At 35.9% G+C, this 12,280-nt stretch overlaps 1 protein-coding gene across 3 annotated transcripts in view; it reads left to right on the top strand.

Annotated features, from left to right (window-relative positions):
* LOC128862199 (collagen alpha-2(IX) chain) overlaps nt 1-12,280 on the top strand; it is a 386,091-nt gene that overhangs the window by 362,038 nt on the left and 11,773 nt on the right. For all 3 annotated transcript variants that reach the window (XM_054100687.1, XM_054100685.1, XM_054100686.1), the window contains one exon: nt 6,117-6,344. In XM_054100687.1, coding sequence (XP_053956662.1) covers nt 6,117-6,344 — 228 coding nt within the window. The remainder of the gene's footprint in view (nt 1-6,116; nt 6,345-12,280) is intronic.

Genomic DNA, 12,280 nt, shown 5'->3' with positions numbered 1-12,280 from the left:
GCTTGCAATAGGTATGTATGTTAAGAGTATGTATGTGTGTATATGTGTAAATGTAAGGTCGCTTTGATGCCTCATTCATTTACGACCATTGCATGCATGCATACATAAAAGGATACTTAATTAATTGCTTGCTGCTGCATTCACTCGTTAATGGAGTATTAATATTAAGATTCTCATAAAAAATATCTGCCACACGGAATCGGCTTAAAGTTGTAGATCCTTCCATTTGGGGAACAACAACAAAACAAATAGGAGGAAGAGCTCGGTCAAGCACCCAAAAAGGGTGTAATCACTAATTATACAAATATGGGAATGGCAATGATGACAATACAGCCCGAAGGTTTTTCGGAAACTTTTTAAAATCTACCGTATTCAGCCGTTCTGTTAATCCTTATGCCGTTCCGCGTAATCCTTGAAACATTATCAAGCGTTTTGTAGGCCGAGGAAACCAAAACAATATGTATAAAAATCTATCCTATTATTATTTGCCATGCACACAAAGATTCTAGAACACGCGGGAAAAATAATTCAAAGCAGCAAAAATCATAGTGAATGACGAATTTAACTAAATCAGCGAATAGGCTGATGTAGCGAAAAAACTGTGATAGTGTGTCAGTGTCACTTCGTTGCCGTCTGAACAACGACAGATTTGACAAGTGTGTGAATATGTGTGAAATTAACCTGCACATTTCGTCTAGCGAATACTTCTGTAACGTGGTAGCCGAGGTTCCCCTCACAATTTTCTTTTTCACCACAGTTATTGGCCAAACATAGTAATCTATCACTTTCCCCAAAAGCAACATCAAACTATCGCACCTAATTTAGTATTACCTCGCTTATAGATGTAGTATAACTCTGTTAAAACATCCACACGACAACCCTACTGACAGTCGTTTGTTGTAAGACGAAGTGCGAGAACGAGACGGGACGTGTTAGCCTTTGTATCATTTCAGAATTAAATATTCATATACAGTCTTATTAAATTTGAAAAATACATAAACTACTTTCTCTTACTAATAATGGTGAAGTGATGGGTGTTTTTTTAAGTATTTGAGTACTTTAAATGATAATACAAAACAGAAATATTGTTGGAAGAATTTTTTTTTGTCTGTGATAATCTGGTAGATAATTTCATGGCATTTATTTTTTTTAGTTTGATATCCCGCATATGTCCCCCGCAGCGACGATTATGGACTAGGAACCATTTTATCAGTCCAATTTTTTCACTGAATAATATGTATATCGAAAGGAGCCCAATCAGCAAAAACGCTTCAATTCTTCCACGAGCTGTATTTGCGAATACGTAAGCCAAGATCCTAAAAGTGTCCTTGTGGTGGAAATACAAAGGCCAATAAATTAAGAAAGACGTCTTCTTAAACACTTCGCTCTCTGAACTTTGCGAACAGATTTATTTTTGTCAAAGTAAATTCACACGAGCGTTGTTCTAGCATTAAACGATTCATGATGATTTGCCAAGCCGTACTGAACACAAATGTCAACACTGTTTGCTATTCCCAGCTGCTAAACCAAGGTTATGGATATCCATAGTTCTCGTGCCGCCTAAAAAATGTGAATAGTGAACGCGATTATCATTATATACGGCACAAATGTGGCTTCTAACTTTTCATTAAAATGTTTCAAACTGTTTTAAACAATGGAAGATTAGCATGGAACAGTGTAGTGATTGAGAAGGGGTTTATATAATTATATATGTATATCAGTTGATTTATAGATATATGTACATATGTTATATGAAATCAAAGTACATAAAATGTTTAGCAACGTCAATATTGTTGTGTAATAGCCATACCCTGAATTGCGCCTTCGCATACAATCAACTGCAACTGGAGTTAAAATTTCGTTTAATTTTCTAAACGGCTTTCACACGTAGTTTTTTATATACATAAATTTTCACATCGCCCGCTGAAAGCTTCCGAGGCTAGGGCTGCGCTAATTTTAGTGTATATAATAATTTTATTGTTATGTAAGTATTATACAAAAACACAAACAAAAATAACACATACTAACATTTTTACATGGGCAACCACTTCTATTAAACGCTCCTAATTTTATTTACCAAAACACAATTTATGAAACTAATAAAGTTGAAATTAATTAGAAATATGTAAATGAATTCATTAGTGCTTAAAATTTTGCTTTTCAGGAATGGGAAATGGTAGAATGGATGTTCGTTCAATTTTCATATGTAAAATACTTGTTACTCGAACAATACGAACTCCTCGCACACATACATTTATATATACTTGTATGAGCACTTGAACAAAATGTTTTTGTGGTTAAATCAGTGTAGATTTCAGGTCTCAGTGCATGTATACCTCTGTGTATGCTCTCACTTTGCTATAGGGCAGGCTTATGTTTTTTCAGTTGATTTTTTCAGACTACAGACATTTTTTTTTTTAATTGCTCTGATTGTACTTAGATAGGTTAATTTAAAATATGGGCCTATTGATTGTGGCTGAAGACGAAGATGTGTTTAATAAAATATTTTTTAACGGCTACTTTCTATTTTATTGGCAATGCAAAAACTGTGTTATAGCTTAAGTGAATTATTCATGGTTTCTCTTTCAATTTAAAAAGATCTTTATGAGTAAAGTTTATGAATGAATGGACGAATCAATAGGTTAAAAAAATTCAACATATTGTATTGAGCAATCGGCCGGTTGGCATGTGGAAGTGATGAAGAGGATGCATCAGAAGAGTTGATGGAAAGGCTTATAAATTTATGTCTTGATTTATGTCAGCTCTGTATGATCCAAAAAGGCTATCGAACAGGCCATAATGGAATTTATTTGTTTATTTTATGTATGTAAAAAACACAGTTTTTTAAACAACAAAATTTTTTGTGTAGATTTTAAGAAAATATTTGAAGGCGAAAGAAAAACATAAAATTTATCAAATTTTAACTAAACTATCAGGTACCCGGCATAGTGAAAATAAATGGGTAAAAGTGTAGCCAAGATCAAGCCGTTAACCGGCTCTCAGTGATTTTGAGATAATGGCTGGCTTCACATGGGTCATGATAGAGGTGTGTTTAGGAAAAAACTGAGATTGTGTTGGTGATACACGAAAAAAGTCAGCACAATTTCCGCGCATGTGGCTTCGTTTCCGGCTGAACAAAGCTTGATAGGGCGAGTGTGAATGTGTGGGAAATGAGCGGGCAGAATTCTGCTGCCGAGCAGTTGGTGATGTGGCAGCCGAAGTTAGCAGATGGTCAGACCTGATAATCTAACATCCTTGGGTACCTGGTGAATTGCTACTTTAGAGAAAATAGTTGTCAAAATATCGTTTTAATTGAGATTTGATGGTGAAGTTTGCAATGAAAGCGAAATGAAGCCGATGATGACGCAACGACAACAACCCCTGAAGACCCTATTTCTAGAGTTGGAGAAAAATCAGTACTGATTTTTGCGGCCATATCTTGACGCAAAAGAAGTGAAGACTTAAAGTTTTAGAACTAAATATTTCTTAGGTGAAAAATCATTTAGAACACAGACTTGATTTAATGCTGCCACCTCAACTGGGATATTTTTCAAGTGCTTTATAGTGGGCAACACTTTTTTTGTTGCCCGACTTGTGGGTTTGCATCACGTAATAAGCCACGTGAAAACACGCAAATTCTAGACACACAATTTCTAGATGTAATCAACACGCATGTAGCGATAGTCTTTGAGCCTTTTTAATGGTCATAGAGAATGCAAGACGAAAGGAGAACTGCAGCCGATTGAGATAAAATGTAAACTGCATCTACCCGTATTAATCCGATTTTCAAATCTTGTACCAAGAACTACATCATCCTGTAGCCTGTAGACTTATATCTAAACTCATCACTTGCTCAAAGCTTTTGAAAGCTGTGCATTTTATCGCAAATCTAAAAAGTGTTCGTTGTAGTATTCGTTCCACACAATTACTTTTAAAATTTGTAGAACCTTAGCCATGCCAGAGACCTCAAAAGTGTTACAAATTGGTGCCTCCAGGAATGTAAGTTTAATGGCACTTTGAGTGTCGAATGTATTGTTCTTCGACAAATAATAATGTATCAGATCGCTATATCAGTTGGAAAAAGAGGCAAAGCAATTTCATTATGACACTAAATACAACACATTTCGTTTGTTGCTGTACAATTGAACTTATTTGAGTTTGATATGAGTCTTAATATGGGTCTTGAATGTTTTCCATAATAAAGGAGATAATGGCACAATCCATCTGTTATCGACCAAAGTCAACATTTTTTTTCTGATTATTGCTTTCTGAACTCTATTTACTGATTTTTGGAATCTTATTTATCTCTCATCTCCAGTTTGTGTTTATTATTAACCCTGCAGTGAAATTATAGGTTCATTGCTCCGCATGTGCAATACACCATGTTTTCGACACAATACTACCTACCGAAACCAATTCTTTTATTTCCATTTTTGGCACTATTGCCGAGTTGAAATAGCTGAACATCGGTAGCATCATATCCCATGACTTTGAGATATCAGGGGCGCCCCATTCTAACAAGGAATGCTCAGGAGTTTCATATTTTCCTTGGCAGTATTGACAAAATGGGGAGTCTGTGTTCTTGTATTTGTTCAAATACTGCCTGAAACAGCCATGTCCAGTTAAAAACTGTGTTAGCATGAAATTAACGTTTCCATGTATTCTCCGGATCCATTTCTGTATATCGGGGATCATAGTGAAAAAGGTTCTTCCTTTCCCACTATCGTTCCATTTGGCCTGCCACTTTGGAAGAGTGATATCATCAATCCTCTATAGCGCGTACCTCAGTTAGGCTTTGTTACCAGATATCTGCCTGATATTACCTCTGCTGCTTCGTCAGATATGGTCTTGTAGCCCTCTCTGTCTCAAGTAGCTGGGATATTTCACTACGTCGCCCGACACTTCCACAGCATAAAACAGGATCGAGTTGCAGCCCTTGCTAACAATGCTCACATTTATTGTCTTGGTCCACCCACGTTGGGCATCAGTTGCTATAAAGACGCGCAGGAGTTTGCAGTTTTCGAGCTTGCATATTCCAGATGTTTTTTAACACTGAGTCATCTGTCGATCATCACCCTAAATATTTTATGGTATCGGTTGATGTTATATTGTAACCACAACCTTTGAGAAGGTTTTCTGAATATTTTCAACTTTGGTGTCTTCTACCCTTCATACTTGATGTTCCACAGAGCCGAGCCTAGTACAGAGCCTTAACGAACTCCTCCAGTTACCTTATAGCTTTTGGAGCCTACGTCTGTATTGTACCATAGGGTTCTGCTATCAAAGTATGAAGCAATTAGTTTTATCAGATAGTTCGGTTTTTCAATGCCCGGTGTTTTTTGCAATTTAATCCTTTTGAAGGTCAGTTCTATTTCGTCGTGGTTCACTTCGGGCACTTCGTCCTCGTTATCAGTGAGATCCCTTCTGATAGAAAGTACACCTTGATCCGGGAAGCTTTAGGTTGGGAATGCATTTGTGCATCCAACGCCCCTTTGTAAAGTTATTCCACCTTGTTTGTCACCCCCCGATGCAGTTTTCTCTCACACAAGTAGACAAGCTTATAGGCCTCTGTGTTCTCGCTTTTTGAGCAGCTACCATTACTAGTATATCACACCTTGTTAGTGTGCTTATTACTGATTGCTTTGTTGTACATTCTCCCAGACTACTGCTCTGTAGATCATCGTATAGCTGAGTAGGTCATAGTATAGGTCTAAGTATAGCTGTGTAGATCCAGCAACTCAAGTCCATGTAAGAAAATTGGTTTACGATGCCTGCATTTGTATTGCCTTGCGAATGGTGCGATGGTCGTTTCTATTGAATTTATGTTCATCCTGACCTCAACACACCACTTTTTAGTTAGTTTTAACCCTAATTAAATTCTGTTAATATACATTGAGTCTATTCGAATTTTCCTCTACATATTAAGGTATGAACAAACAAACGATTAATTTTGTATTAGATTATTTTATTAAGCCTCCATGCGAATAAATTCATTTTTAATTTCACTAAAATCTAATTTTACTAAAACATTTTCTTACGGTTGTCCTTCCCAGCTTCACAGGCATACATATTTAATTCCTTTCAAATTGGTTGTTTTTTCTTTTTGTCATTTACAGGCCACAAAAACTGGTTTGGCACGGCTCACTACCCAACGGTGAGCGTTCGATTGACACATATTGTGATGCCTGGCACTCAGGCTCCAGGGATAAGTTCGGTTATGCCAGCAACCTGCTGGGGAACAAACTGCTCGACCAAGAGCGTCAAACTTGCGATAGCAAACTAATTGTGCTGTGCGTGGAGGCATTGTCACAGGATAGAAGGCGAAAGCGCGATCTCAGCGGCAGGTAAGCTATATAAGTATGCATACCAATAAATATAATTTATGTACAATATGTATGTAAATATGCTTGGTTTAGAGGTTCGTATTCCGTGGGGAGTTTAAGAAAAGGAATTTGCGTTGTGGGATTAATACATGAAAATAACCGAAATGACAATAGCGTACAATCAGCACAATACACTGGAGCCCAAATAAGCGCAAACGCATGGAATGGCGGATATGCGGTTCTAGTGTCATGCATGTAAAACTTATGTGCAAGTGCTTACGTCGTAATAAATTGACGATATTTGACTATTGTACGCTCATATTTATGTATGTACTAGTATATACACAAGTATTAACGTATACTATGCAAACACATGTGGGAACAATGTATGTACACACAGCCCATGAAGTCAGCAAGCAATTACTTTTATTAAATGGACTAAAACCACAATATAAATTCATATTTCAAAAAATATTTTATTTATTAATTTTTTCATTTCATTCTTAAGTTACAAAAGCAAGAAAAATAACGAGATTCTTCCCTTCAATTTTTACAAAATGGTAAATAATTGCAGCAACATGTAAATATAGGAACCTAAACGCCTGCGTTCAATTTTAAAACTCAAGGAAAAAAGCTTTATGAATAACAGAATACAATAATGAATAATACAAACCGAAAATACAATTTTGTTCTATAGCTGTGATGTTTTAGAACTTTACTCGGTCTATTTAATATTGACTTTACAAATTTCTCTACTTCTTCAGTTGTAATATTCGTCCAATCTGGCCGCAGAATACTTCGCAAGACTATCAAATTCGTTTTTCTGCCATACCATAAATCCCAGAGATGCTCAGTAAGATTGAGATCCGGCAACTGTGAGAAGTTTTGAGCTGATTTGAAGCATTGTACCGGAGCCAAAGCTTAACTTTTTTAAGCTTATTAAAACCAAAACGTTATTGATGAGCCAAGATTTTGGGTACTCTGTTTAAAATTTCTTTTTAAAATGTTCAAATACCCCATCGTCGATTCAATAAATTTAAACTGACCCACAGCTTTTGCCGCCATGCAACCCCACACCTTTACTTCACCACCACCGTGGTTTACTGTACAAAAAAGATGTTGTTTCTCAAGAGCTTTGCCTGATTTGGACCAAAAAAATTGACGACGACTTATACCAAAAATACAAAATTTACTTTCATCCGAAAAAATGTCTTGCTTCCAAACCCTTGGAGACTTATTTGTACTCTATAATTATTAGTGAATTTGTCTGTTCTGCTCTCGTCACAAGTGAAATAAACAACCAGCTTTACATACTATAAAACTTTTCTAGCAGTTGAGGTACAAATATTTTTTTTTAATCTTTGGTTTACGTTTTCAAGAATTGTTGATGGTGTAATTCGAGGCTTAACCTTTGCCGTATTGATTATGCTGCACACTTCTTGGACCGACAGAAAATACCGGGTTGGTTGTAATTGCGTTGAACAGAGGAATACGTTCTCCCATAACTTTGCCGTTATTTCGGTAACTATTTCGTTCTTTCCACATTTTTCAAATTATTTTTCTTTCCGATGCGCTAATTTATTTTCCTTTGGTTTTGATGAAATTATTACCACTTTTAAATAAAATGTGCAACTGAGTTTCCTAACCGGTCAGTAGTCATCTCGAAAAATGGAAAGTGAACAAAAACGAGAAAATTGCCTGTTAAAATAACAATATTATTAAAAGCAACTGATTTTACATGTTGCTGCAAGTATTTACCACTGTCTAAAAATTGAAGCGTATAATCTCGTTGCTTTTTATTTTTTCTTCTTTTGTTACTTGTGAATGCAATGAAAAAATAAATAAATAAAATATGCTCTGAACTGTAAAACACAATGTACAGCTTTTAATCAACTTAAAGATATTTGTAAGATGAAGGCAAACTGTATAGGCTGCGCATTCAATACAAATTAAGTATTGAAGAAAAAGAAAATATGTTGGTTGTTTATTTTTTCCTAAAGGAAAAATTATTGTACAATACCTATATAGATAGGCACACAACCACTCAGGAATTTTGTTTTTAAATTGTTAGGTAAATCTGCATAAAAAATAAAAGAAAACTACACCTTAAATAAGTAGACTTTGACACTGTAAAGTTGGATGCTAGTTTTTATAATTTGAATGTGCGAAAATTAGTTGTAGTGTTGAGGTGAGAATCAAAAGGCGTCAGTTGTGTTAAGGGTTTATGGAGTCTCCTGGTGCAACTAATAGCACCTGTGCACATAAATAATGAAACCTTCAAGAAGGAATGCGTCAGCAAATGCAAAAAAAAACCATCTTACCAAAACCAAAACATAAAATTCGAGTACAATGCTGATTAAGAAGCTGAAAAAACTCTAAAAGGCTACCCCCGTTGCAATCAGTGGAGTGCTGCAGAGCACTTTAGCGCTTAACACAATGTTAAATTTGGAACTCACATATATCTCAGGCAAAATTGCTGATTATACTGCCAAGCCGCGATTAGGATGTAAGACACGAGCTTAAGGTTAAACGTAAGCCACGGACAGTCCAGAATTCTCAGAAACTTCTAGTGAATTCCAGAACAAACGCAATATCTGGTAACCGGGCTCGTAATTGTATTCCGTGAGCCAGGCTGCAGACAAACTCAATTGAAGAGACTGGGAAAGTTGAATAAATATCATTTTTAAGTTAAGTTCTTCTTCATTCTCCGAACACCGACGTGTTAGACTTGTTTTTAAGTCTCAGTGGTAGTCGGACTCGCATGTCTCAGCATATCAAAAATATTTAACTCAAAAAGCATACAGTGAAGGACTTATGTCTGCATAAAGCAGCATATCTTCTCATTTCACAAAAGGTATACAATAATTAAGAAAACTGTTAATGTAGCTTTTTTTAATTAATATTTATCCACAAATTTATAAACATTAAATTTCATTTGATTTATAACAAAAACATTAACAGAAAAACAGTATCATTCAATTAGCTTACAAAAAAAATCTATGTATTTTAAAACTACCTTTTTTGAATACTTTTCGTATTTAGCTCCACTGCTTGCAAGCGTCATGGCATTTAATCCTACTAGTTGATAAAGCTCTTCCCGTGTTATTTGGTTCTATGCCATCAACTCTTTTTTTAGCAATTTTGTGTCAATTGCCATATATATATATATATAATTGGCGCGTACACCCTTTCTGGGTGTTTGGCCGAGCTCCTCCTCCTATTAGTGGTGCGCGTCTTGATGTTGTTCCTCAAATGGAGGGACCTACAGTTTTAAGCCGACTCCGAACGGCAGATATTTTTATGAGGAGCTTTTTCATGGGAGAAATACACTCGGAGGTTTGCCATTGCCTGCCGAGGAGCCACCGCTATTAGAAAAATGTTTTTATAAATTTTGGTGTTTCACCGAGATTCGAACCTACGTTCTCTCTGTGAATTCCGAATGGTAGTCACGTACCAACCCATTCGGCTACGGTGGCCGCCCATACTTTTCGATTTTTCTCTCTAATCGATCCCAAACAGGCTCCATCGGATTTAAATCCGGAGACTGCGGCGGTGTATTTATTTATCCTTAGAATCCTTGTCTTGTTAGAAAACTCAACCTTGCCCAAGACACAAGCATTCTACTGATGGCTTCAAACGTTATTCTAATCAGCTTGTATATTTATATCGGCCCATAGTACCTCGAATAAAGGTTATCTTTCCAAAGCCAGATGCAGCTATAGCTTCCCAAACTATTGCACTACTACCGCCGTGCTTGACAGTAGATATCAACTTCTTCATTTCCATATCCGCATTTATTTCCCTCCATATTTTAGTCCGGCCATCACTTGCACATATATATTACAATTCGTCAGTAAATAAACCCTTAGACCAGAAATCCATTCGCTTGTCAAGCCAAAGGCGACGGGTTTTTTTTTTTTTTGTTGGTTATTTTTGTTTTTTATGAAATCAGAGGATTTATACGTGGTGTCCTGTTGAAATATCCGTTATTATCAAGATATCTCTTAATATTTGTTGGATGAACAAATTTTTCCGGATGTCTCTACGATATGTTCAACCAATATCGAAGCACTAATTCTCAGATTTTGGTCGACTTCTCTTAAAATGAATCTTAAATCTCTTCTGGGCAGTTCTTTGAGCGGCCGGTTCGCTTTATATTTTTTTGTGTTCAAAAAGTATCGCGAATTTTGAATTTTCGCAGGTTACGTATATTGGAATTTCGATTTTTTTATGGCGATATGTTGGTACTCATGCCTCTCACTCATTCCGACGAGTTTGGCCATTTTGAATGTTCAGTTAATTGTTGACAGCTGCTTTGCTTGTACGTGTTTCGGCTCATCTTCGATTTTTACCTATTTAAAAAGATGGATCCAAGAACCTGCATAAAATTTTGTGTGAAAAACGAAATTAAGTGCGCGGATGCATTCCGAATGTTGAATGTGTCATACGGAGCAGCTACTTTGGACCAAACAACGTTTATTGGTGGTACAAAATGTTCTCAGAAGGCCGAGAAGATGTGAACGACGAAAAGCGTGCCGAACGCCCGAGCACTTCAACAACAGACGAAAAAATTGATGAAGTGAAGAAAATGGTATTGGCCAATCGTCGAATCACCGTTAGAGAAATTGCTGAGGATCTAGACTTATCGATTGGCCCGTGCCTTTCGATTTTTTCCAATGAGTTGGGTATTAGACGAAAATTCGTTCCAAAATCAGCATCGCATGAGCATTGCTAGTGAGATGGGATTACTTTGAAGGGGACAAAATCGATTTTAATGAATAAATAAATAACTTTCGAAAAAACACAAAACCACGATACTCGTACATGGATATATGTAATAGCAATGACGATTTATCTATTAAATTTTTTTAATAATTTCACGATGCTACAAAATAAAACAAATCGAAAGAACTCTTCAAGTGATATAGTGCACGTTTTAGGTCAAGACCAGTACAACACAAAACTGTGTTTAGAAAATTCAAAACACCCTCAAATTTTTTATTTATTGTTAAAAAACCGATTTATGGTGTTTTTGATGAAGTAAAAATACATAACTAATCCATTTTCCAACCGATTTTTTATTTCAATATGGGCTTCGGAAGGGGAGGGTATGTGCGCTATGAATGTATGTATATAGTTCTAAGATTGAACGATTGACGTTCAAAAGAAAAATTCTTCCACGTTTTTTTCAATGTGATGCAGTTTTTTGGCCACTATTATCCAACGGGCACCACAAATATATACATATTTTTAAACTCCAATAAAATGTGCTCGAAATAAGCTATTTTTCACCTTCATACATTGAAAACTGTAAAAGTTACGATATTTTTTCTTTTAATTTTTTCCACATTTTTAAAAATCCAGCTGAACCGAGACTGTGAGAGAATACCGCATGACCGATAGTGCTTTACTGCTCATTGTGGCTAATTTTGAAAGACAGCAATAAGTTTATGAATACATCTAACATATCATTTTTGATCGGTTTTTGAAATTAAATGCTCTTTACATTCGGAATAGGCACAGCTATAAGACTTTCTACTAATAAATAAACCTTTCATTTCAATATTATCGACAACATCTCGTTAAACTTGCAAAAATTGGAAAAATTGACTACAATTTAAGTTTTGTGTTGAAAAATCAGTGGTTATTTTTGCTTAGCGTGAAAAATAGAAAATATACGTCAGAAGGACTAACATTTACCTCAACAAAACTGTTTCAAGATTGGAAATCGGATAAAATGCAGACGAGCTACGAATTTTTAAGTGTCGAAAAACACCCAAAATCGGTTTTTTAACGGTTAATGAAGATTTGAGGGTGTTAAAAATTGTTTGAACATGGTTCCGCGTCGCTTTTGGCTAGATATACAGTGCTCATCATGTCACTTCAAAAGTTCTGATTCACTGTAGCACCGTGTTTTCAATGCATGCTTGAGTGAGCCAAAGCAGATGGGTGTATGT

The sequence above is a fragment of the Anastrepha ludens genome, chromosome 4 (assembly GCF_028408465.1).
Source record: "Anastrepha ludens isolate Willacy chromosome 4, idAnaLude1.1, whole genome shotgun sequence".
NCBI classification, from domain to species: Eukaryota; Metazoa; Arthropoda; class Insecta; order Diptera; family Tephritidae; genus Anastrepha; species Anastrepha ludens.
The sequence above is the reverse complement of the archived record's forward strand: the minus strand, read 5'-3'. Positions and strand labels throughout refer to the sequence as shown.